The 27,776-nt window shown below is 46.7% G+C and overlaps 1 protein-coding gene across 4 annotated transcripts in view; it reads left to right on the top strand.

Annotated features, from left to right (window-relative positions):
- LOC147021003 (fibrillin-2-like) overlaps positions 1–27,776 on the top strand; it is a 305,412-nt gene that overhangs the window by 179,618 nt on the left and 98,018 nt on the right. For all 4 annotated transcript variants that reach the window (XM_085890782.1, XM_085890784.1, XM_085890783.1 and 1 more), the window contains 16 exons: positions 4,391–4,510; positions 4,628–4,765; positions 4,918–5,094; positions 5,677–5,910; positions 6,201–6,326; positions 7,039–7,167; positions 7,295–7,420; positions 9,963–10,088; positions 12,878–13,000; positions 14,807–14,932; positions 15,887–16,012; positions 24,652–24,774; positions 25,543–25,665; positions 25,921–26,046; positions 26,283–26,405; positions 27,512–27,637. In XM_085890782.1, the coding sequence (XP_085746908.1) occupies positions 4,391–4,510; positions 4,628–4,765; positions 4,918–5,094; positions 5,677–5,910; positions 6,201–6,326; positions 7,039–7,167; positions 7,295–7,420; positions 9,963–10,088; positions 12,878–13,000; positions 14,807–14,932; positions 15,887–16,012; positions 24,652–24,774; positions 25,543–25,665; positions 25,921–26,046; positions 26,283–26,405; positions 27,512–27,637 (2,172 nt within the window). The remainder of the gene's footprint in view (positions 1–4,390; positions 4,511–4,627; positions 4,766–4,917; positions 5,095–5,676; positions 5,911–6,200; positions 6,327–7,038; positions 7,168–7,294; positions 7,421–9,962; positions 10,089–12,877; positions 13,001–14,806; positions 14,933–15,886; positions 16,013–24,651; positions 24,775–25,542; positions 25,666–25,920; positions 26,047–26,282; positions 26,406–27,511; positions 27,638–27,776) is intronic.

Genomic DNA, 27,776 nt, shown 5'->3' with positions numbered 1-27,776 from the left:
GACATCCGCAGACAGTTGGGAACTCAATATGGATGGCCGTTGGCTCACAAGGAGCTCCTCCGCCCTTTGACAGGTTTTGTTTTTAATCCTGCTGGGTGTCCATATCATCGGCCCTCCTCAGCTTGTCACCTTGTGGGGGAGACGGTTTAGTCACAGACAACCCGACCATGAAACAGGTTAGTGCAGGTTTACATGGTACCTGGAGCAAGTCACTGATCTAATCTGACCTGACCTGACCTGACCGTACCTGACCATGGAGGAGACACACACACACACACACACACACACACACACACACACACACACACACACACACACACACACACACACACACACACACACACACACACACACACACACATACATTCACACACATATGCTCACATATACACATACACATACACATACACAATCTCTCTCTGATTGACAATCTCTGCAACCTGAGCAACAGGAAATGCCTGCCACACATTTACCTGTGCGTGGTACACTGAACAGTTGCGGAGGTAGCCAGGAGAAATCTCAATAAAAATGGCCCTTCTGGCTAATATAAATCGTGACCCCGGAGCATCGGCTCTGGAGCACCAATATTGGGCACGAGCTTAGCAGAACTACAGCCCTTTACTTCCCAGTGGGATTGCACTGCAGCCAATACCGGGAAGAGAATTTAATTCTCAATTTTATAGAAAGAGTCCCTCCTGGAGAGGGAACATCCTTTCGTTTCGCTCTGCTAAGCTCATGCCTGATATGCAGAGCCTCTGCAACTGGTTTTGCCAGAAGAGCCTTAAAAAAAAAAAATGTTTATATGTTTGGAATCTCACAGAATCATGACAAACACTGCTGAGCCCAACGGTTTTGAGTGAACAATCGGGTGTTCGGTACAGTGCAGGCAAAAAGTTTTTGTTTGTATATAACAATCAGAATTTGTTGGAAGTAATAAAAAAAAGAACTGACCAATAAAAGGTTTTAAGTCGACTATGGCCATTTTAAGAGTCATTTGAGTTGAAGTGAATGATTAAATTATTAATTGCGATTGATTTCTCATAAACAATACTTTAAACTACCTTGGTGTAAAGTTCTTGGAAAAATGGGTCACACTCACCAGCTGGCAGGAGGCTGCGCAAGTTTGTGAACAAGAACTCGTGGGAATATCAAGTCTTTCCTGAACTCATTTACACAGTTTTATTCAAACCGTGCTCGTGTTTAGGGTGGTGTGCTGCGTCCGTGGCCCGGCCCAAACACAACAAAATAAATTCTTATTTGTTTATTTTTAAAGGCCAAAAATTATTTTCTGTGTTCTTGTTATAATCATGAGCAGTGCCACAGTGAACTGATTGTGTCTGCGTTTGTGTTTCAAGGACGTGACTTGACGGACAATCGTGTGTTTAATGCGGGGTTTTCATTTTCGGTGACGTTTCCACAACTCTGGTAATGCTACAACGAAAGATTTTGTTTTGGCTCAAAAGGATTCTCAGACTTAACGGGTATGTGGGGCCGATCAAGTTTCCCATTCTACCGAGCTGTTGTTCGTGCCCCCACACCGTTGGCCTGAGGCCAATTCTACCTGGCAAGGAAAACAAAAGCCTCAGTGTTTTGGCCAATTGACTGGGCCTCATGGATATTATCATGTCCAATAGCCTGAGGCCCTGTTCGGGTGATGGTCTCGTGTGCCGGCCTTCCTGTTCAACGCAAACTGTTCCCTGACCCTCAGGTGAACTGCTCATTATAGTGCATTCGATGGCTTTTCTTTACTGCTCAGCCATTGATTGGCTCGTACAAATTTGCAATTTCCTGATCTCAACCTCTGACCCTTTGCATCACAGCACTATCATCAACATAATTTATTATTTGCTGCAGCCTGTAACTGGTAATGTGCTTTACATGTTGAAGAAAACCAAGACGACAAAAAATAAGTGAACAGCAATCATTATATTATGTATTATCCTGTTACAATCAACCTTCCTCTTTCGTTCATTCATACCACATGCACGCACTCCGTTTTATTCCTCCAACATTTTGTATGGTGGTGTGTATTTCTTTTATGGTTTCATGGCATTGTCAGTTCATGGCCTCGTGACCTCAGGATCAAATCCTGAGCTCATGGCATGGGATTTGAACCTGGTGTTATCCCCATGTGTTAACAGAATCTGTAAAAACGAATATTCTTGCAATGCATGTGAAGACATTCTAATGTCTCCATTACTCTGCTTGTCCAACCTGCAATATATTATAAGCTCATCCATAATCCTTAAATAAATGTATGAAAAGGAAAGCGATTCACACTTTAACCCTTTGAACCCTGGCGGCCGGTTTACCAGCCGCTATTCAAACCTCCATACTCCCAAGCGCCGGTTTACCAGCCGCTATTCAAACCTCCACACTCCCAAGCGCCGGTTTACCAGCCGCTATTCAAACCTCCATACTCCTGAACGCTGGCTTACCAGCCACTATTCAAACCTCCACACTCCCAAGCGCTGGTTTACCAGCCGCTATTCAAACCTCCACACTCCCAAGCGCCGGTTTACCAGCCGCTATTCAAACCTCCATACTCCCAAGTGCCGGTTTACCAGCCGCTATTCAAACCTCCACACTCCCAAGCGCCGGTTTACCAGCCGCTATTCAAACCTCCATACTCCCAAGTGCCGGTTTACCAGCCGCTATTCAAATCACCATTCTCCCAAGTGCCGGTTTACCAGCCGCTATTCAAACCTCCATACTCCTGAACGCTGGCTTACCAGCCACTATTCAAACCTCCACACTCCCAAGCGCTGGTTTACCAGCCGCTATTCAAACCTCCATACTCCCAAGCGCCGGTTTACCAGCCGCTATTCAAACCTCCACACTCCCAAGCGCCGGTTTACCAGCCGCTATTCAAACCTCCACACTCCCAAGCGCCGGTTTACCAGCCGCTATTCAAACCTCCATACTCCTGAACGCTGGCTTACCAGCCACTATTCAAACCTCCACACTCCCAAGCACCGGCTAACCAGCCGCTATTCAAACCTCCACACTCCTGAGCGGCGGTTTACCAGCCGCTATTCAAATCTCCACACTCCCAAGTGCCGGTTTACCAGCCGCTATTCAAACCTCCACACTCCCAAGCGCCGGTTTACCAGCCGCTATTCAAATCTCCACACTCCCAAGCGCTGGTTTACCAGCCACTATTCAAACCTCCACACTCCCAAGCGCCGGTTTACCAGCCGCTATTCAAACCTCCATACTCCCAAGCGCCGGTTTACCAGCCGCTATTCAAACCTCCATACTCCCAAGCGCCGGTTTACCAGCCGCTATTCAAACCTCCACACTCCCAAGCGCCGGTTTACCAGCCGCTATTCAAATCTCCACACTCCCAAGCACCGGCTAACCAGCCACTATTCAAACCTCCACACTCCTGAGCGGCGGTTTACCAGCCGCTATTCAAATCTCCACACTCCCAAGCGCCGGCTAACCAGCTGCTATTCAAATCACCATACTCCCAAGCACCGGTTTACCAGCTGCTATTAAAACCTCCATACACCTGAGCACCGGTTTACCTGCCGCTATTCAAACCTACTTACTCCTGAGCGGCGGTTTAACAGCCACTCTTCAAACCTCGATACTCCTGAGCGGCCAGATTTTTCTCCAGGGAGCCGAAGGTGGACCCCAAAGTCCAAGGAGCTCAGGGTTCAAAGGGTTACGCGTATACCACCCCAATCTTTCCTGCACCATCCTCATTTTTGCGATTACCACACCCAACCTTGCTCACTCCGTTTGTGCATTTCTCCATTCAATATCCGAACCTGAACTTGCACACATAATATAGGCCAGAGATCTGTTTTGCACACATAATATAGGCCAGGGATAAAGTGTAATTCAATTAACCTCAATAAAATATTTTTCGCACCGAGCTTTGATCTCATGCTGAACACGTGATAAGCACAAAAGGCAATAGGGACACAGCTGGGATATCTCAAGATGACTGAAAAACACTGGAAGGCCCATGAGCTAAATTCTCTTCCTCATATCTTTACTTGTATACACCACATTGCTGGATGCAGACCCACACAAGGTTACTAACCACACCGCATCTCACAACAGAATTCTAAGGACACCACTCAGCTAGTTTGTTGCATGACCTACGGTAAATCAACAAACTGTCCTGCTTCTCATTTTGATTGTCTTTTTGTTAGTGATTGTAAAATCATGGTTGTTGCCAAAATTATCAGGACATCGTCACAACCTCATGGGAGAGGATGTCAGACAAAGACAGAAAAATATCTGCTTATAGAAGGAGTAATGGGAGAAGCAGGTAGTTGGCTTAAAGCAAGCAAGAGAGACAATCGTTACCTTCCTAAATGAATAACTCGGTGGTATTTGCCCCATTTGATCATGAATCGATCTGTGTGATGTCTAGATGTGAATGAGTGTGAAACATCACCATGTGTCAACGGAATCTGTAAAAACTCCCTCGGTTCATTTGACTGCGAATGCCCATCCACCAGCCGCCTGGACCCCACAGGAACGATCTGTCTTGGTGAGTTAATCCTCCAAAACCATATATCGGTCGTTGTTTCGAACACTTTGGAATCCGTACTCTTTCGAAGGCAAACGAGATGCTGATCTTTGATCACGTTCTTCCTCTGCCCAACAGAGAGCACCAAAGGGACTTGCTGGCTGGACATCGTGGAGAGTCGCTGTGAGGTGAACATCAACGGTGCGACACTGAAGTCTGCATGTTGCTCAACGTTGGGAGCCGCCTGGGGAAGCCCCTGCGAGCCCTGCGAGATCGGTAAGATCCCCACTTCGTGGTTCTTCATCAGACGTTGCTGATTTGCCCAAACTTTGCCACCTTGCAGTGGGACATGTATATATCGATGCGCAAGTTCACTGCACCATTGCCAGATCCCAGCCATCCCTTCCTCCTGCATGTGTGTCATGCAGACCCCCTGTGTGGTCGAGGTTTCTCGCGCTCCCGCGGCACGACGTGCGAGGATGTGAACGAGTGTGACATATTTCCTGGGGTCTGCATCAACGGGCGTTGCTCAAACATCCCTGGATCGTTCCGCTGTGAATGTGCCGAAGGACTCAGTTTGGATGCAACGGGCCGCACATGTGTTGGTGAGCAACAATGTTACATTTTCTTGAGCAGGCATCAATGAGAAATGAGGGGGGGGGGGTCATCGAAAGCTTCGGTGAGAGCAATGTACCGTCTTGGAAAAATTCGGATATCTCTTAAATAAGCGCTTCAATTGCAACAGCGTTCACGCAACAGAGATGGCTCGCATGATCATAGTAACTCTGCCATCTGGTGTCATTTTCCAGGTTAAATTTGATGTGTTAATTATCAGCAAGTGTACTCCGAGGTTGTGAGCTGATGTGTTTGCGATTCCAGATGACATTTTGTGTCGATTTAAACTTTTTTTGACCGATGATCACTCTTTCGCGGAAAGCTCGTTGTACTTGTGAAGATCCATATTCAAAAGTGGAGGCACCTGCACTAACTTGTTTGGCTATCCCAGTAGGCAAGGCTCAGGTCCACACGTCGGACATGAGCCTTGCCTTTGGGCAGGTGTACCCGTTGATGATCATTTTGTAAGGACAACAATTTGTTTTCCTATCCTTTAACAACAATTTGACTGATTGTAACTCTGCCACTGCAGCTTGTTTTCATTCACAACACAACAACCACATTTTTGGCAGATTTGCGTCTTGAGACCTGCTACCTCTTCTATGATGACGATTCGGCGGACTGTGGGCAGCAGGTCAGGGGTCGGTTGCGCAGTGATTTGTGCTGCTGCTCTGTGGGCCAAGCTTGGGGACCTCATTGTGAACCATGTCCTGCACCTGGCACCAAGTACTTTGACTTGCTCTGTGCTCACGGACCAGGATTTACCTCTCGGGAAGATTTCGTCACCGGGCGGCACATCTTCAAAGGTGGTCATGTGATCTTTGCACAGCCTCGTTATGGGGCCAGCTGTGGTCTGCTTTTTCATTTTGTTCGATGTCATGCTCGAGACGATGCCATACCAAGGCCACACTATTATGATGTGGGAATCCGTGCATTTTGTCATTTTGTCCAAACCATAAATCAGGTCGAAACATAGTAGGTTTTTGAAACCAGTTATAATTTTCATCACATGTCTTTTCTTGTAGCTATTCCCCCTTTTGTGGAATTGATCAGAAACGATGATAACTCGCACCTCATGTGTCCGTCTTTCTTCCAGACATTAACGAGTGTAAAGTCTTCTCTTCACTTTGCACCAACGGGCGCTGCAGGAACACCATTGGAAGCTTTCGCTGCCGTTGTAACGGTGGTTATGCACTGGATTTGATGGAGAAAAACTGCACAGGTTGGGAAAAGTGATTATTTCACTTCGAGTCAGAGTGAACTTCACAGACCGGTGTTTGTTTGTTTGTTGCGAAACTCCTCCTACAGTTTTTATTTTATTTCAATTTTATTTACAATGTGGAGGCTCATATAAATGCTAGTTGGAGTAATGAGGCGTACAGTGAGATGGAGGCAAGCTGACGAGCTTCGATATTTTTGTTTCGGATCTCCAAGATAGAGGTCACTGTACACTTCAACATTGCTACAAACATGAGAACATTTATAGGAATGATATCAGATCAGCAGATCCGGTGTGTACCTTGAAAGCAAATGATACCGAACACAAGTCTGTGATTTAAGGCAAGCTATCACCGGCACCATGGCAAAAATCCAAATGGTTGCCATAACTAGCAGAGGGCATCGCATCAGCTGCACAGCCGTGCCCTTAGTCAATGATGCTACCCCCACGGCCTTGTGCTGCATACAAACCAACAGACAAACAAACACGTTATTTACACAAAACCGTCCGATCACATGTATGGCTTTGATTACAACCAGGTGTGTATTACCAACCATTTACAAATGATGTGATGGTAGACTGGAAGATCTACAGGGCTACCTTCACTTCCATTGACATGATGATGACGATGATGATTATGATGATATAATCACTGAATGATAGCATGAGAAGCTTGGGGCTATTATCATGCTGGCTTCTTGTGCTCTCTTGACAGACATCGACGAGTGTCGCATCTCGCCCGACATCTGCGGCCATGGAACATGCGTGAATACGCAGGGAAGCTTTGAGTGCGAGTGTTTTGAAGGTTACGAGAGCGGCTTCATGATGATGAAGAACTGCATGGGTGAGTTTTGCATTGCCTGTTCCAAGTTGCTGGATCGTCACGATTGCAACAACACGTCAGTAACATGGCAAGTCCTGCAAAATGTTGGAGAGTGGCATAAAACAAAACTTTCGTTCATTCACTGTAGACATCGATGAATGTGAGCGTGACCCCTTGCTCTGCCGCCACGGCGTCTGTGAGAACACTGATGGGAGCTTTCGTTGTGTTTGCCCAAAGGGTCACACTGTGAGCACCGACGGTCGTTCATGTGAAGGTGAGTTGTTACTTCTTTTTTTTTCTTTACAATACCTAGGCTCATGGAAGAGTGAGGTGACAAAGGGTAAAAAGGAAAATGACAGTGCGACAACAAGCAAGGGAAAGAGGAGACAAAGGAAACGCAGTAAACATGTAAGTGAATTGTGTTGATTAACAGGGACAGAAAGGATTGTGGGTATTGATGGAGGAAGACATGAGACGGTGGTACACACCCTGTTTGAAATTTAGAATGCACTAGAGCATGCCTGTAGGTAAGTACCCATACGTGCGTGGCCGTACGTGCAAACAAAACAAAACCAAAAAATTTCAAACCACGTGCCAGAAACAACAACCGCACAGGCCGTTCCTTCACTCTCACGTGTCCGTACGTGCGTGCCCGTACCCGTTCCTTCTGCACGGCGCCTTGCCTCGCGTCCAGTGTTGTCTGCCAAGCGAGCAGTACGTTCTTCATCCGTTTCTTCTGCACGACACCTTGCCTCGCGTTCAATGTCTGCCAAGCGAGCAGTTCGTTCTTCATCCGTTTCTTCTGCACGACACCTTGCCTCACGTTCAATGTTGTTTGCTAAGCGAGCAGTTCGTTCTTCATCTGTTTCAGCTGCACGGCGCCTTGCCTCGCGTTCAGTGTTGTTTGCCAAGCGAGCAGTTCGTTCTTCATCCGTTTCTTCTGCACGACACCTTGCCTCACGTTCAATGTTGTTTGCTAAGCGAGCAGTTCGTTCTTCATCCGTTTCTTCTGCACGACACCTTGCCTCACGTTCAGTGTTGTTTGCCAAGCGAGCAGTCCGTTCTTCATCCGTTTCAGCTGCACGGCGTCTTGCCTCGCGTTCAATGTCGTTTGCTAAGCGAGCAGTTCGTTCTTCATCCGTTTCAGCTGCACGACACCTTGCCTCGCGTTCAGTGTTGTCTGCCAAGCGAACGTCACGTCATTGTATGTTGTATGACGTCATAACTCGAAAACCGGAAGTCGGAAGTGAATGTCGTCAATCAACTGTGTCATTTAATTTTGATTATCTGTCGAATGGCGTTGGTCCCGTCTCAATCGGATGAAATTGAGAAATTGATGTTTCCCGGTGATCTTGACCACTTGACCCCGTGACCTTTGACCTTGAACTTCCCCCCCCCCCCCCCCCCATGTCCGTTCTCATGTCCCAAGGATCACTCATGCCAAGTTTCATCTCATTCCATACAACGGTTCGGCCGCCTATAAAGGACGAACAAACACACACATATACATACAAACAAACATCCTATTTTTTTTAGTATAGTAGAAGTGCGATCGCGTCGACTCTGTAAGGCAGTTTCACAAATTATATCAATCAAACCTCTTCCGACGATCAATCGAACGATCATTCCAATCACAGTCGATCAATGCAACGAGTTCTTCAATCCAACCGCCTCCATATTCTTCATCGGCATGCACACCCGCAGGTGCTGACCCTCACCGCAACGGCGCTACCTGCACCTGCATGGTACTTCACACCCACAATATTTCGGAAGCAGTGCAGCTCGTGAGCCATTGGAGGCATTCACCAGAGTGTTGCTTCCAAACAATCTGATAACTGTGAAAGCTCAAGCCAGGCCGTAATAATGCTCGGTAGCTGGTACCAATGGAAGCGAAGCGAAGAACGACTGACCGTCGGATGTTAACATATATGATTGAACATATAGTATTATGGTGTATTATTGCATGGTATTTTACATTGCATGATTTTGCGAACAGTTCAATAAAACATGAGAAAAAAAACTTTATTTTTGAAGCTTGCCCAGAATGGTTCCAGCGGACATAATTCTTCGGTAAGTCGGAGTCGAGAAGCCAAAATTAGCATCTTGAAAGCTGTTTTGCTGCGCCGGTGCACAGTGAGAGTTACCGGTTCCATTATAAAGCATGGAAGAGCCAAGTCAGGATTTAAAATCTTGTAAAACTTTTTATTTATTTATTTTTTTCAACAAAACCATTCCTTTGGGTGGAGAAGCCAAGAAGGATACTCGTAAGCAAAACAGCACGAGTAAATTGTGCTTTAAGAAACACGCAACATCAACACATTATTGATTTCAGATCTGTTAACTCGTTGTTTGTCTTGGCCACAAGGGAGGCAACCTTGAATCCTGGGAAGAATCCATTCCCCCTTCTGAAACCTACACAAGGAGATTACAACTGACGAGAGAGAGCGGCCAAAACGTAAATGTGAAATACTTTTTACACTAAAGTCGAACATTTGTGGTTCAGACAGAAGAGCGAGCATCCCAATTGAGTCGCTTTGGGAATTTGGTTGGTGCGCTCCAAAACCTGTGGAATATAGCTGTATATTCACTTATCGTACAATAATATCTCCATTAAACAAAATCCATGTTTGATGTGTGTGCCAGAGCATGTCTTGGTGGCCTGTTCTGACTTTGGGGGAGCTTGGAAGAGAATGAGGCTAAAGGAGGCTGACAGGAGAGTTTAAAAAAAGAGAAAAGTTTAACAATTCTAAGGAAACCTGGTTGCCTCAACTCGTGGATTAGATGTTCTTGGCCAATGGCTCCTTGTCTTTCCACAGATGTGGATGAATGCCTACTGAGTCACAGCCTCTGCCAGAATGGGCGATGCGTGAACATGGTCGGCCGCTACCACTGCACCTGCAACCCGGGATACCAAGCAATGCCAGACAGGCAAGGATGTGTGGGTAGGTTACCGGGGCACGCAGGCCTCTCTGCATCTTCGCAGGAAATATCGGGGCCTAATACTGCAATTTTGTGGATAGAGGGAATGTGAAGTGGATCATAGAGAAGAAAAGTAAAAACAGATGGGGGGAAAATGAATTTCGAAGATTATCGTGAAGGAATAGAGAAGTAAAGGAAGAAACAGGGAAAGAGAATGGATGAAAAAAAAATTATGATTCCGACCCCTACCCTCCGCCAATCGTTGTCTCGCACCCCTGTCCTTGTCCCCCACCCCCCACCTGCCACCCCCATCTTCCTGCTGCTCACCCCACACCCACCTCAGCACGTCATCCTCCTACTCCCCCTTCCCAAACTACGCGTCCCACTTCCTCTCCTGCTGATGCGTACCCTGCTCCCCTTGACTAACATCATCATTTGTAACAACTAACACAGGCAAGCTGCTGCTCCTCCGGTCCTTGTATGCTTAATGGAAACGTTTCTCTCACAGAAAGTTTCTGCGCTCGCGCTCTCTCCCCCTCTCTCCCCCTCTCTCTCCCTCTCTCCCCTCTCTCCCCTCTCTCCCCCTCTCTCCCTTCTCTCCCCCTCTCTCCCTCTGTCTCGCTCTCTCTCCCTCTCCCTCCCTCTCTCCCCCTCTCTCCCCTCTCTCTCCTCTGCTTTCACAGGCCCCTACACTATCATTGAGGCGGGGTCACTGTGTTTTTCAAGAACTCCATTGCTCATTGTCCATTGTCTTCACGAACCCCTTTCCAAGCCCTCTGGAATACCTCTGACTGTATTTACCTCCTCACAACCACCTAATGTTTGTCCTGTGTGGTACAGCATCCACCCAATGATGACGACACTATTTCCTCGAACATGGATCAACTCTTAATCATCCATCCCAACACTCTGTTTGTCATCTGTGGCGACTCGAACTGTCATCATGCCCGCTGGGTGTCGCCTCGGAACAACCAGTTACGGCATTGCAGGAAAGGCCCTTCTGTGACTGGGTTTGATAGAATCTGTAAACTTCCCAACCCAAATATGTACGACTGGTACACCTCCCCCCTGCAACTAGTCATGATTAACTTTCCATCCAATATTGTAACGGAGCAACCTCAACGATGCAGACTATGGATATTTGCACAGGCCAACTGGCAATGTCTTCAATCTGCCCTCTCACATGATGATTGGGCTACCATCTCCACAGCACCTGATATTGATTCCACCAAAGAATACTTTCAGGAAAGTTTACTTTCTCTCATGCATCAGTTTATCCCAATCCCGTCTGTGGCTCCTCTCGGCCCTGGTACACTGAATCCCGTGGAGAGACGGTTGCAGTCAAGCAGCTTGCTTTCTCAGCTTGGGAAGCTAACCTGATTGAAGGTAACTTTTGTTAATTCTGTAAGGCTAAAAAGTGTGTGCGTCCTGAGGCAAGCCAGAAAATATCTTACGAATCTCAAGGCCAAACCCTCGAACCAGTCTCCTTTCTCCAAGTCATGGTGGCCCCTTGTCCAGTCTGTCTCTAGCATATGCTCTCCTTCCATCCCATCCTTCACCTCAAAGGGCATTACTGTAGACTCTGCCTCAGGTAAGGCAGAATTTCTAAACCCCTTCTTTGCTCCAAATCTCGTGTACCCAACACATCTCATTCTATCCCCCATCTTATCCTGATGTACACACTGTCTACTTGAATCTGTATCCTCACTGGAGATGTCAATAAAGTTCTGGCTGGCATTGAACTTGCTTCAGCGACGGGCCCAGCTGGCATTAGTGCCCATGTGCTCAAATCCTGCTCTGCTGTTCTTGCTTGTCCTCTATTTTTATAATCTCTTGAACTTGCAGGTCTCACCATTAGCCATGCCATTTCCTGAGCTGACCACGTAGCAAAGATGACCTCCAAAGCCATCCGTAGACTGTGCACCCCGTGCAATGCAAGTGTTTTCTTGGAAAATCAGACTCTCGACAAAGCCGTTGTCCATCGTTCAGTGGAGTACTGCTCTCCGCAATGGGCTGGTGCCCCAGCGTCCATTGTCTCTCTCTCCCGGATTCTGTGGAAAATAATTCTTTTAAAATTATTGGAATCTCTCATGATGAGGCTGAAGCACAATGTCTGTTGCTTTCGCATCACAGGAATGTCAGCGGTCTACTCCAGAATGCACACGTTCTTCCAGTAACTCCAAGCCTGGTTTTTGGCTTAATGATTAAGTTGGCTGGTTTAAGATCTTGGAGTCTTGAGTTTAAGCCCCTGTGGGCCATTGAATCAACACCAGGTGGGGTTGACTCAGCCTGTCATCCTTCCAAAGTTGGCGAAAACGAGTACCAGTGTGCTAGTAATAGAGGGTGCTGCATCAGCGGCACAACCATGCCCCCAGAAAATGATGCAACCAGCAGCCACAGGCTGCACACGATAGCGAGCTCCAGTAACTCCCTCCATGTTAAACATCCAAGATCCAGATTCACTGCACACCTAAACTCTGTTTGCTTGTTTCCCCCCCCCCCTCATTTCTCCCATCTGTGGCTGTTCTGCCTCTCACCCTTCCCCTCCAGGACTCCAAGCGAGCAGTGCACCACCATCTCGTGTCATCCCCAATTCCACCCTCCATGATCTTTATTACCCCCAATTTAACCTTCCAAAAACCCAACCATCTTACTTGCTAGTTTCAGCGTTTCATTCCCTCTTCCCTCCATTCACTCTTACCCAGTTAATTCATTCCCTTGATGTTTAAACACCTGAAAGCACAATTAAGATACACCCGTAAACAAGTTATTAAACATTTCTGTGTGCGTGGTCGTGTGCGTGGTGTGACAGACATCGACGAGTGTACCATCTGGAATGGTGGTTGTGAACGTTTCTGCACCAACTCAGATGGCAGTTATGAGTGCAGCTGCGACAACGGATACGCCTTGTTGCCCGATGGGCGTTCTTGCACCGGTACCATCCTCGTTATGAATTCTTCACTCAACCCAATCGTCGGGCTATTAATGCTATTCCTTCCCACATCTCACCCGGTAACCACTCGAATTTTCTCCACATCTTTCTTTCCTTCATTTCTGTCCTGCGTATTGATTTTTCTCCATCTCTATTTTGGGATTCATAAATGTGCCCTTCTTAACACTTCTGTCATCACTCCTTGATGACACTGACGCCACACTGCCAGCCTGCTGCGGTGTAAATGATGCGTGCACCATTGGGCCGCCTCTGCAAGGTGGAGCGTGCTAATCTCCACCTTAGGATGACTAATAAATGATTCTTAAACCTTTGCTGGTATAGCACAGCTTTACTGAGTTGCTGTGGCAAGTGCAAGGCTATCTACCTTTTACAGATGTAAAATGGCGGAAATTTAATTTAACCGACCTTTCTCTGATCAAATCTGAGATTGCTACAGGTACCAGGTAAAGCTGTACTAACGTGTTCCATGGTCGGATTGTCGCCGGCTAAACCGTCTCCCCCGCCAGGTTTCCTGGTGAGGAGGATGGATGATATGGACATCCAGCAGGACAAAAAAACAAAACCTGTCAAAGGGTGCAGGAGCTCCTTGTGAGCCACCTTCCGTCCGTATCTGGTGCCCACCTGTGTCTGCAGACGTCCTCCTGTTGTTGGGTTACTTTTTTTCTCAGAGGTTGGTGGCAGGATTTGCACTCCAGCCACCGTAAAACACTTCATTCCACAAAACACATTAAAAAAATTGAAAGAAAACTGAAAAGTCACTCCGTGGGAGCACCTCCTGTGCTGCCGCCCTTCGCAGGGCAGCTCACCAGATGACTGGATTGGGGCAAATCCTTTGGGACCCTATTCTTTGATAGGAGGAAAAGCACCGGGTAACCTTCCTGGGTCGGATTGCGGCGGTGTGTCAGGGTGGTGCTGAGGTGTCGGCGCAGCAACACGCTGTTCCGGCGCATGCTCCCACACCTGACCTGACCTCTTTCTCCATCCCCCCTCTATTTATTACGTAGCTCCTTTGCCTCCCCTTTCTATCCCCCCTCCCCACCCCTTCCTATTCTTCCATATCGTCCTCACTTTCTTTCATTTTCTCAAATTTATTCTCTTCAATTGACACCCCCACCCTCCGCATTTTCTTTTCACGCACAATATGTAGAAAGACCTCAAAGGTGCTTTGAACCTCTATTTGTGTACGTAATATGTGGATGATGCCTGGTGTTGGCTTAATGGTCCAGGTGGTGGGCTTGGGATCCTAGGATCCCGAGTTCAAATCCCACTCGGCTGTTAAATTAATACCAGGTGGGGTTGACTCTGCTTGTCATCCTTCCGAGGTCGGCAAAATGAGTGCCAGCTTGCCGGTATCCTGTGTCTGAGTGGCAACCCGTCCAGGATTGTGCCCGATAGCCAAGGAGACTGATTTGGCAGCACCAACGCTCTGCACAGAGTATGGTCCCAATGGATGGATGGATGTGGATGACCTCGAAGGGACACCAAGCCGACTTGCAGGTTGCAATATTCATGTTAACATTACACTGAGTACCAAACTCGTCTCATTGACTCCAGAAAAGATCCTTCATCCATCTGTTTCACCATTCCGTGCGTGCTGAGAGTTGCGACCAATGCAGTTCCAGAATTTCCATGAAACTGCTCAAAGTTTTGCTGAATTTTCAACTTTTTCCCACTCTCTGGCATTTGATATACGTTCTCGAATCATCTCTCTCTCTCTCTCTTGGTCACGATGCTTTGCCCTCCTTCCCAAAACCCGAAGCACCTGACCCTTCACCTTTTACGTCTTAGATATTGATGAGTGTGAAGAAAGCCCACACATTTGTGATGGCGGGCAGTGTACCAACATTCCTGGTGACTACCGCTGCCTCTGCTTCGATGGTTTCATGGCTTCCATCGACTTCAAAACATGCCTTGGTGAGCCTTCTACCTGACCATTCAGGATTGCAAGCATGAACTGGGAGGTCGTGGGGTAGTTGGAATGTACAGGGGGTAACGGCCATGAGTGTTTGGGAAGACAGTGGGTGTTCCAGATTGGCCTTTGGAAGTAGCGGGTGTAGCTTGTGTGGCTGTCGAGATAGTGTGTTATAGAGTGCACCATGAGATAATGGGTCCAGCTGGAGTGTGCAGGGAGGTGATAGTTGCGATGTACAGGAATCTGACGTGTGTACTAAAGTGACCTCTCGTGAGGTCATGGTTGTGCCTGCAGTGTACATGGGGGCAACGGCCATGAGTGTACATCGGAACACGGTGGGTTTTCTCAAGTGGTCGAAGGACGGAATGGGTTTAGATTGCCAATCGGGAGATTTAATGTGTTCAAGGAGATTATGTGTGTTCCAGAGCATGCGGTGGGGTGGTGGGTGTAGCTTGAGTGCAGAGAGAGACAATGGGTGTGACATATAGGACGGTAAGTGTGCTCAAGTGGTCCGAGGAGATAACTGGTGTGGCTAGACAGTGGATTAGGGAGATCACGTGTTCTACAATACATAGAGGGATAATAACTGTGACCAAAGCGTGTCGGAGGTTAATGAGTGTCCTTGATTAACTCGGGTGGTGTCATGTTGGAAGCTGAGAGGATGCACATATAAATCTATCAGCATCTGGAACGTTTTGAAGAATTGGGTGTTTGGAATGCTTGGGAAAGTTGCAAAGCTCCAATAAAAAAACCAAAAAAAAAACCAGGAGGTCCGAGGAAAACAAAGTATTTCCGGTGAGAGGACAAATTTACGAGCACTGGTTTCGCGAAGGATTTATTTGCTCGATGCTTCGTTCGGTTTGATTGTAACGGACGCTGAAAGTGCACCACAAAAAGAATGGCGATGAATGACGTTACTTATGTTTAACTGACGAAGCACGCACTCTGTTTTGCAGATGTGGATGAGTGCGAGCTGAATGTGAACATCTGTCTTCACGGAAAGTGTGAGAACACACACGGTTCCTTTGTGTGCCATTGTAATGATGGCTTCTCTGTCAAGAAGGGCTCTTCTGGATGCTCAGGTCAGAGATCTCGAGATTTACTGAAAGCTGTGGTTATATGTAGTATGCAGGTATGTCTAGGTTCTTGAAATAGTTAAATGACTGTAGACTGTGTGGGAGGAGGCAGGGTGGGGGTGGGTGGGGGAAAGGGCCGGAAGGTGAGGGGCTGACGTACAAGTGGAGGTAGAAAGAGTGGAAAAGCTGATAAACGAACACAAGGTTTGGTATATGGTGATGATGGGCTGTTATCTTTGTTAAATGAGTGAAACTAGGAGCAGGACTGGATCGAAACTAAATGGGAGATTCATGCAGGGTTGAAAAGACAGGCTGAGGATGGGAGGTGAGCAGACACAGAGGATCAGGGTGAGATTGAATAGACAGAGGATCAGAGGTGCTCCGTCTATCTAGATTAGGTAAGCACACAAGGAGTTAGTTGGATGATGAACATGATAGACCAATCAGGGCCATTGAGGAAGACATCCAGTGCACACGTGCTGAGTTTTTGATTTTGAATTCCAGTGCAGTTGCTTTGCACAGAGCTTGATTTAAAAAAAAAAAATCAAAAATCTTGCATCCCCAGTGGCGCCAACGCAAAAGTGGGGGACAAAGTCAGAACAGCATTAAGAAGCAATCGAACAATTTGTTACCCTGCCACCGAGTGCACGGACCCCAAAGCTCATTTTGTGCCTGACCTGGAAGACCTGGTTGCATGTGCTGTGGGTCAGGAGGTCACGGAAGTGATGCAGAGAATTAGCTGTTCAACAAACTTGGCAGCAGAGTCGGGGCGATGAATAAAGAGTCCTTACACGTGCGTTCGGTCCTTCATGCCAGACACCTGTACGTGTTTAAAATGATTTATTCTGGTGAGGAATAACAATGCACTTCGTTGTTTTCCCTGGCGGCCCATTCACCAAAATTGCATCATGTCTGCACCTTCGTTTTCTCAGTCGCGGTTGTGTCAGAGCTCGTGTGCCTTGGAAGATGCTGAAGAACGTCCTGAAAACACATTAACGGTCCATTTTCAAAACGATTATTTTGCGTGGAATTTGACCAGGATCCAGAAGTGTTTTTTCTTTCTTCTCAAATACAGACTTCTTCTTTCTCTCTTGCAATATGAGAACGTGGCTCACGGGATAACAAGGTGACGGGGCGAAAAAAAAAGAAAAAAGAAGCAATGAGCCATCAGTGGGGTCAAAGCTGGACACAATAAACGAGGCAATGAATGAACAGGAAAAGAGGAGATGGAGGAAACGCAGCAACCTGCAAGGAAGATGGTTGGGTTAGGTATGGTTAACGGGGGTAGAAAAGATGGTGGGTAGGGATAGGGGATGACGTGCGATGGTTGGAGCATCACTTGCTTGAAGTCCTGGAGGGAGGGAAAAGTGCGATTGAATCATCTTCCGAAGGCAGTTCCACAAACGGGAGGAGAAAAGAGGAAGAGATGAGTCGAGGTGTGCAGTACGCTTGGATTTTGAGAGTTTAAAGAGGGGGGGTCACTGGAGGAACGCGTGCATCCTGGAGGAGATGTGGGTAGGGGGTTCTGGAGGCCTGAGCGAGCAGAGGCAGCAAGACTGGAGCAAAGACGATGAAAGAATTAAAAAAAAAACAAAAAAAAACAGAGATCACCGACCTGTCTACGATGTGAACGTAACAGGCCTCGTGCTTCGGTTCATCGCGGGATATTCCAAAGATGTGGATTTTATTGTACTTTGCATGTTTGCAATTCTATGCGTTATGTGAAGCCATATTCTGCATTAAAAAAAAAAGAACTTTGAGTTTAGACATCCCAATATTATTTATTCCTGTGCTACTTATCATCATTATTATAATGATATCTGCAACGATGTTCAGAGTTTATTTTGTCCCATGATGTGTCGAATGGAAGTACAATGTACCATGCAGAAAAAGCAACAACTTCTCCAGATTATGTCGATCTAACTTTTCCTAAAAATCACAAACATGATTATCCATTGAAGGGGAGTAACAACAAAAACTGATGATGGGGAATAACAAAAAAGAACTAATGAAGGGGAATAACAACAAAGAAATAATGAAGGAATAACAAATGAAGGGGAATAACAACAAAGAACTAATGAAGGAGAATAACAATAAATTACTAATGAAGGGGAATAACAATAAATTACTAATGAAGGGGAATAACAACAAATTACTAATGAAGGGGAATAACAATAAATAACTAATGAAGGGGAATTACAATAAATAACCAATGAAGGGGAAGAACAACAAAGAACTAATGAAGGGGAATAACAATAAATTACGAATGAAGGGGAATAACAATAAATTACTAATGAAGGGGAATAACAATAAATTACTAATGAAGGGGAATAACAATAAATTACTAATGAAGGGGAATAACAACAAATTACTAATGAAGGGGAATAACAATAAATAACTCATGAAGGGGAATAACAATAAATAACTAATGAAGGGGAATAACAATAAATTACTAATGAAGGGGAATAACAATAAATTACTAATGAAGGGGAATAACAACAAATTACTAATGAAGGGGAATAACAATAAATAACTCATGAAGGGGAATAACAATAAATAACTAATGAAGGGGAATAACAATAAATAACTCATGAAGGGGAATAACAATAAATAACTAATGAAGGGGAATAACAATAAATAACTAATGAAGGGGAGCAACAACAAACAAATAATGAAGGGGAATAACAACAAAAAAATAATGAAGGGGAATAACAATAAATAACGAATGAAGGGGAACAACAATAAAGAAATAATGAAGGGGAATTACAACAAAGAAATAATGAAGGGGAATAACAATAAAGAACTAATGAAGGGGAATAACAACAAATTACTAATGAAGGGGAATAACAATAAATAACTAATGAAGGGGAATTACAATAAATAACCAATGAAGGGGAAGAATAAACAAAGAACTAATGAAGGGGAATAACAATAAATTACGAATGAAGGGGAATAACAACAAATTACTAATGAAGGGGAATAACAATAAATAACTCATGAAGGGGAATAACAATAAATAACTAATGAAGGGGAATAACAATAAATTACGAATGAAGGGGAGCAACAACAAACAAATAATGAAGGGGAATAACAACAAAGAAATAATGAAGGGGAATAACAATAAATAACGAATGAAGGGGAACAACAATAAAGAAATAATGAAGGGGAATTACAACAAAGAAATAATGAAGGGGAATAACAATAAATAACGAATGAAGGGGAACAACAATAAAGAAATAATGAAGGGGAATTACAACAAAGAAATAATGAAGGGGAATAACAATAAAGAACGAATGAAGGGGAGTAACAACAAAGAAATAATGAAAGGGAATAACAACAAAGAAATAATGAAGGGGAATAACAACAAATAAATAATGAAGGGGAATAACAACAAATAACTAATGAAGGGGAATAACAACAAAGAACCAACAAATGCTTTCACACCGTGAGGAACATACGATATTCCGAGTCAGTTTCATTGGCTGAGTACAGTCCTCGATGGGTCCCCACTCTGCCGCAGGATACTTGAACGGCTGATTACCCCAGGAAGGTTGAATTAATTTTGCCAACCTCTGAAGGATGGCAGGCTGAGTCAACCCACCTGGTGTTATTTAAATGGATTTACAGGGGCTCAAACTCAAGACCCGGAGATTTTAAGCCAGACACCTTCACCGTTAAACAAATGAAGGGAAGTGAAGTAGAACAAAAACCAATGTATTGTTGCGAATTCGTGCCCGCCGGCGTGCGAACGGCCACGTAACTCGACGCGGCACGTCGCCCACCGGACGGACAATTCAGTCGTGACCCTCTCGGAACAACGCCGGGAGCTACTCATGAGCGGGGGTTCAACCTCACCACGATCGTGCCAATTGCCCACCTGCGCAGGATAGGGTTGCTCGCCAAATTCGATCTACCTAAGTACCTGCGCGAATGGTCAACCGGGCGATCGTACCACGCCACAGGCCGACTCCGGACACAAACCGCTTAAGCGGTCCGTTCCGTGCTACAGTGATAACCGAGCGGTGTTATCGTCGGCCTTGACGGTTCCGATTAATAACCGGAATGTTGCACCCACTACGAACCCCTTACGTGATGCAACATGGAGGGTCAATAAAAAAGGAAAAGAGACGAAGCAGAGCGGGAACAGTTCAACAAGCAAGCATTTTATTGACACACACACAGACAAGCACGTATATACAGCCATACAGTCAAAAATGCACATATAACAGTTAAAACAGTCATGCAACAAAAGCAAATGCAGACCTACAACCGACTACGACCGACACACGGCAACACTTACGCAGTTCTACTTCACAGACGGTGCCAACACACACATTTATACAAAAAGCAAAGGAAGGAAAAGAAAGAAAGAAGTCGCGACTTCCCTTTTATGGCTGGTGAGTCCCTCTCTCGCGACCGTCAGCGTGGTCGCGCCTGGCCCCGACCTCTCTCGCGGCCGACGAACCCTCTCCGGCACTCCCCGTCCGGATGCGCAGGTCCACCCCACAACTGGCGCTGCCGCGTCTCCCGTCCGTGCCTTCTTGACAGGACCGCTCGCCAAGGTGCGGGCACAGGACCTCTTCCCGAAGACCAACTCTCACACCACTCCATGACACTCACCCCGGGAGACGCGGCTGCATGCTCCCGCATGCCGACTGCATCTCCCTCACATACCGCTCTCTTACACACACTGTCCCTCTCACACAGACCCTTTCACTCACACACGCGGTGACACTCACACGCAGTGCCTCATCCACCCCCGGCGTGCTGGGAAGCACGCACCCCGGCACACTTGCAACCACACCACTCACGCACGGGGGCGCACTCACACCTTGCACCACACACACCGGGACAATCATACTGGGGATTAGTGTCCCCACAAGGGGTTCCGGGGTCTCTATACCCCCCAAGCTCGGCGTGCACCTGTCCACAGCACTCGCCCCTCGAACTCGCTTGACACGACCGAACCCACCTGGTCGTGATTCGCCTCAAGGGAGCATAGCGTCTCCCTCCGTTCCCGAAGGAGGCTATCCAGCTGCTCGCACCGGGTCCCAACACAGTCCGCCAGCTCCCCCTCATTAAGCCTCGCTACCTCTGTGTGTGTGTGTTCGTCTTTAACCCCGTCTGGATCGTGTTGTCTTCCCTCTATCGTTCCCATCTCCCGCGTCTCTTATTTCCGTCTCTTCCCTTGTTATCTCCCTTGTCTCAACTATTATTTCTTTTCTTCTTTCCGTCGTCACCTCGTGTCTCGTCTCACACGTTTTGGTCACCCCATTTAGTTTTTCCCTGTGTCACCGTCACTTTTTCCGTCACCTACACGCTTATCGCCCAACACGTCCCCCAAATTATTTTCTCCTCACCCGCCTCCCTTGCGGGCCTGACAACCGTTGCACTCCCTCCCAGCTCGTTCACTCACACACGTGGCGTCGCCATTTTAAGCTCCCCTGTTATTGCCAACATTCTCGCCGTGCCCGCCTGCAGGCCTCGGCCTATTTGCTGCATCTCACCCCGCAGTTCCTTCATTTGTTGCACATTTGTTTCCATATTCGTTTTCATTTCGTTATTCATTTCTTTCATTCCGGCATTCATGTAATCCAGTTTGTCGTTCATGCTTTGCGCGAGTTCCATAATCTGCCGCATTGTCACCTGCCCTGGCAGGACCGATCCACCATTATCGGTCGCGGTTTCGCTGGGGCCCGGGGAAGGATTTTGACGGAGGAGGGGTGGGGGGGGTGTCATACACCGCGGCCGCCGCCGTGCCCATTTCGGGCCCTGGGTTTAGTTGGGGGGGAAATTGTTCCTGTACAACAATGGGAATTTCCTGCATGGGGATCTCATCCTGGGCCATGGATTCTGCATGACGACACGTATTTATTTCTACCCCCGGCACCCGCTCGCCTTGAGACTCCATCTTATTTCACGTAACGGGTTAATTTAAATTGCTCGTAATTTGGAGGGAACGGGGGGGGGGGGGTCGCCTCGCACACACCTGCTCCGTTCCCGTGAATTTAGCTGGAGACGGGAGAGTGTGTTTCCCGCTCGCTGACACCAGTGTCGCGAATTCGCGCCCGCAGGCGTGCGAACGGCCACGTAACTCGAAACGCGGCACGTCGCCCACCGGACGGACAATTCAGTCGTGATCCTCTCGGAACAACGCCGGGAGCTAGTCACGGGTCGGGGTTTAACCTCACCACGATCGTGCCAATTGCCCACCCGCTCAGGATAGGGCTGCTCGCCAAATTCGATCCACCTCAGTACCTGCGCGAATGGTCGACCGGGCGATCGTACCACGCCACAGGCCGACTCCGGACACGAACCGTTTAAGCGGTCCGTTCCGTGCTACAGTGATAACCGAGCGGTGTTATCGTCGGCCTTGACGGTTCCGATTAATTACCGGGATGTTGCACCCACTACGAACCCCTTACGTGATGCAACATGGAGGGTCAATAAAAAAGGAAAAGAGACGAAGCAGAGCGGGAACAGTTCAACAAGCAAGCATTTTATTCACACACACACACACACACACACGCACGCACGCACGCACGCACACACACACACACACACACACACACACACACACACACACACACACACACACACACACACACACACACACAGACAAGCACGTATATACAGCCATACAGTCAAAAATGCACATATAACAGTTAAAACAGTCATGCAACAAAAGCAAATGCAGAGCGACAACCGACTACGACCGACACACGGCAACACTTGCGCAGTTCTACTTCACAGACGGCGCCAACACACACATTTATACAAAAAGCAAAGGAAGGAAAAGAAAGAAAGAAGTCGCGACTTCCCTTTTCTGGCTGGTGAGTCCCTCTCCCGCGACCGTCAGCGTGGTCGCGCCTGGCCCCGACCTCTCTCGCGGCCGGCGAACCTTCTCCGGCACTCCCCGTCCGGACGCGCAGGTCCACCCCACAACTGGCGCTGCCGTGTCTCCCGTCCATGCCTTCGTGACAGGGCCGCTCGCCAAGGCGCGGGCGCAGGACCTCTTCCCGAAGATCAACTCTCGACAAAAACCAACCGAAGACCAACCAGACCACCAGCCAAGTTGAAAAGAACGAAGAGGAAGAGGCGCACGAGCGCCCCGCCCGTGTCCGTCTTTTATAGCGCGGGGCTCCGCCCTTCGCCCCGCCCCGTTCTCGGCTCCACCTTCCTTCGAGAGGGTTCCCGAAAAGGGCGTTCCCTTACGCTCTCCCTCCACCCCACCCCGTGCGGGGGCCGGAGGAGTCAGTTTGTGGCTCTGGGCCAGAGAATTATTCCCCCAAAATGAGACCCCTCCTTTACATGACCTCTGACCTTTGACCCGCATCGCCCCTCCTCCACTCCAAAGCGCGGGGAAGTCAAACGGGAGAAACAGGTGGGGAAACCTGCACATCCTCGCAGTTCCCTCCTTGGCGCCTTTGTTTGCCGTTCGGAAGCGGACGTCGTGGCGCAGATGTGGTAGCGTAGATGGTGGAGATGGCGTGGTTGTAGTGTGGTTGGCGCTGTGATGGGGATGGCGTGGTTGTTGAGATGCTGTTTGTTTGAAATAAAAGATAGAAAAAGAAAAACGACTAACTCAAAGTGTCGTAGCTCGGATGGATCACATAAATTCCCTCTATACAATGGGTTTGGGCTAACTTCACATGTACCAATGGAGATATCTCACCTGAGGGCCCTTTGTTGTGTAATGCGAATTTCCACAGCCATAACTATGTTTGGCTGGAAATATAATTAATTTGGTTATACAGGAGTTTGTGCCTGGTGTTGGCTTTGAGGTTAAGGTGGCTGGCTTGGGACCGATGGGTCCTGAGTTTGAGCCCCTGTTTCACCCATTGAATTAACACCAGGTGAGGTTGATTCAGCCTGTCATCCTTCCAAGGTCGGTGAAATGAGTACCAGTATACTGGAGTAATGACCATTCAGGGTAACCTGTGTCAGAGTGGCGACCCATCCAGGACTGTGCTCCTTGCCAATGAAACTGCCTCGGCAGCCCTATTCCCCTTTACGTCATGAAAGGAATGTTATCTTTTTTTTACTATTATTACAGGAGTTTGCAATCGATAGGAAACTCAACATTGATTTTTGCCTTGAAGCACCAGAAGGTCTTGATGAGATCGCACTCTGAAGAATCCTTTAAAGGCTAGTGTTGGGCTGGAAGGATAGCTGAGCGGTATGCCTACCCACCTTTCAGCGATCTACCCTGGGTTTGAATCTTGATCCATCGATAAACTGCCATACTGGTGTTTTGCACGCCATACATCAATGCGTATGCCCTCCATCAGATGAAGAGAGCTGTCGACTCTGGTTGTTGTTAAATATTCCACTGGGTGTCTTTCACAAAGAGTCAGCACGTTATCGCCGGCACCCTCAATGAATTACAAATTGCTGCTCAGAATGACTGCTGTAAAGGCCGTGGCAAACTACGCAGCATAACCATGGCCAAGAGACTGCTTCAGCAACACTGACACTGACAAGAGTATGGTACAATGATGATGATGATGATGATGATGATGAGAGGCTCGTTAAAACGGGTATTGATCAGGCCATCGTGTGCTAATGGGAAAGCTGATTGGATGAAAAATATTCGACGTTTTCCAAAATGTAACATGATGAGAATAACTGCCCCCACCCCGCAGATGTGGATGAGTGCGAGATCGGCGCACACAACTGCGACATGTACGCACAATGCACAAATATGCAAGCTGGCTTTCAGTGCACCTGTGGAGAAGGCTTCTACGGACCAGGAACCAAGTGCATTGGTAAGCTCGGCCCGGGCATTAACAACCCCTGTTTTTTCTCAAACTGTGAGATCATCGTGTTGGATGTGGACACAGCTGTAGGCCTACAACAACACGTGGGTGCGAATGATACGAAGGCCTGGACTTTACTGCGTGCCCATGTTCCACTGTGTTCAGTTTGAATAACAAAAGCAAGGAAGTAAAACTGCTTTGAACCGAAAGCTACATCTTTACGAGCCTTAACAGTTTAATCCATAAAACATTTTAAATTTTTCATTAATTCTCAGAATTTATTCTCGATCATATATAATTCTCTGTTCCAGAGCAGAGTTATTCATGAGGCCGAAGCAGCACCATGGGTTCTCATTGTTTTGTCCTCCCAGCAACGACAGAGTACCAGCAATTGATAAGAGACAATCATGGGACCTGTTGATTGTGCGTAAAATATTTTATCTAATAAACATGATTACATTTTATTTGGTATTTTGTCTTTTGAGTTAATTGTCTAATTTTATTCTTTACGTCTATTCCATGTGATTTTTATCGTAATTTTTGCCTAATTATGTGTATTTTATTTATTTAATCATCAGTTTTGGCTATTTCATCTGGAATGTGTGTTTTATCAAAGTATTTTTTGTCTATCTTCATACTTGTCCATTTTGAATGACTAAATTTAATTTAAATGGTGATTATATATATATTATTTTATTAAAACTGAATTATTTATATTTTTGTCAAACTGACTTGAGCTGTGCAAGGAAGGAAAAAACGTCCCTTTGTGTGCTGCAGACATTGACGAGTGCTCAAACGGGACGCATCACTGCAGCCTCGATGGAGATTGCCTCAACGCACCTGGGTCTTTCCAGTGCACTTGCAAAGATGGATTCTTTGGTGATGGTTATGTGTGCAGCGGTGAGTGCTCAGGGAAGCAGCGCGGTGGTTAAGGAGACTGCAGAGTTTTTATTACTCCCTTAGCCGTGACACACGGACACTGAACCGATCAACACAAAACTTCACATCGGTGCAAATGATTCTGCTGTGTATTTGTAAATACAGTTCATCCACAGACGTAGACTTGAGATATTTCTCGTATCAGCTATGAACTCGAGGAAGAAAAGCCTGTAACTTGCAAACCATGTTTTTTTTTTTGTTTTTTTTGTTAAACAGATTTGGATGAGTGTTCGGATGACAAGGATCTGTGCCCAAACGGCCAGTGCCTGAATACACCTGGAGGGTTTGCATGCGAGTGTGATATGGGTTTCTCGCTTACTCTCGATGGACATTCGTGTCAAGGTGGGTCTTGGCTGTTTGGAGCGCAGGCCAGTACACACGTCTTGAAAATGTTTATTGTGAATGTTCTTCAGTTTACTTTGCAAAATATCTTTCAATCGTCGATGGTAATGGTACCTTTGTGAACTGGTCAACTTTCCGAAAGGATGAAAACCCAGATAGGCATTGATTTGCCTTGCAAGTATGCCTGGCTATTGGTTTGTGTGAAGAAACTTCATCATTGCAACCTTGTTCTGCAGACATCGACGAATGCTCTTTCCACAATATCTGCGTGTTTGGACGTTGTGTGAACCTTCCTGGAATGTTTCGTTGCATCTGTGACCCTGGATACCAGCCAGATGAAACGGGAGGCAATTGCACTGGTATGATGTCATTTCCTAAGAGTATCAGCAATGTTTATAAGAGTGTTGCACAGTTTTTCCTTTCTTTGAGCTGTTGTAATTGTAATTGTATGCAGCTCTACTTCACTTGTAGACTATTCTACCAGAAGTCATGAGACATCCTTTTGCAGTTGTGAAAATTGCCAATATATAGGTCTTAATTTGCGTAACCATAAATATCCCCCTACCGCTTCCGCACAACCCATTTCCCTTCCGTCACTCATCCGATCATGTGTGACGTCTTTGTCCTCCTGTTCCCCTTGAACCTCCGTCAGGATGTGAGCTGCCCTCTGTTGGTTCGCTCCTCCTTCAGCCTACATTTCTGTCTTTAAAACTTAAATTATTCATCAACTAACAGTTTATATATTCTGAGATCAAGCTGTTAGTTTCAGAGAATTGCCCCTCTTAATTAATGGAGTTCCAGTGAGGAACGATAATAATCGGTTGTCAGAGAGTGGGCACCTCCATTAGTACGATCTCAACTGTCCTGTAAAATCAACCAACAGGGAATATCTTCATGGAGTGCAAAACTACATGCACCACGAACCCCAACAATCACAGTTGCAGACCATGGAAATGATTTCAAGATGGGAGAGAACCCTGCAGCGGATTGTGAGATGGTGCAGACATGACTCTTTTGTCACTTAGTACCTCAATGACGTGCCAAACCAGCTTGGGAGTCATTGATATATCCGACGAGCCCCGGTTCATTCCATTTCATTTCATGGAAGAGCTGGTGCACACAAGCTTTTCATCAAAATAATGAACACATTGAATTTCAATGGGTATGACTACACTGGAGCACAAATAGAGGATGCACTATCTAAGTAATGGTGGATAGTCTTACCTCCAACCTATCAATAACTAGCACCAGATGTTAGATTAAGGGCCCAGGTATTGAGGGCACAGAAAGGCCCTAAAAACATATTCAGGAGCCGCGCACACCAATGCTCGTTATGTCTGCATTGTGGATAAAATTGCGTGTCCCATGACTTTAATACGATGGTGTATAAACAGAAGCATGCATTGGTTCATTTTTTCATTCATAAGAATGAGCAAGGAGTTGTGAAATGGAAATGGCTGTGCAGATATCGACGAGTGTGCCGAGGCACACGACTACTGCATCAACGGGATTTGTGAGAACTCTGCTGGAAGTTACATATGCTCGTGCCCTCCGGAGTACCAGCTCAATCCCACTGGTATCGGTTGTGTCGGTGAGTGGAGATTTAGATTCGAGTCAAGTGTGCATTCATGCTCGGTTTATTGTTACTTGGGTGGAGGAATGTAAGGAGAGACGAGACATTCACGGGTTTATTTTCCTATTAAGACAGTGATGTTCCAGATGATGATGAG

This window comes from Eptatretus burgeri, chromosome 8, assembly GCF_056783735.1.
Source record: "Eptatretus burgeri isolate ZD-2024b chromosome 8, Ebu_testis_v1, whole genome shotgun sequence".
Taxonomy (NCBI): Eukaryota; Metazoa; Chordata; class Myxini; order Myxiniformes; family Myxinidae; genus Eptatretus; species Eptatretus burgeri.
The sequence above is the reverse complement of the archived record's forward strand: the minus strand, read 5'-3'. Positions and strand labels throughout refer to the sequence as shown.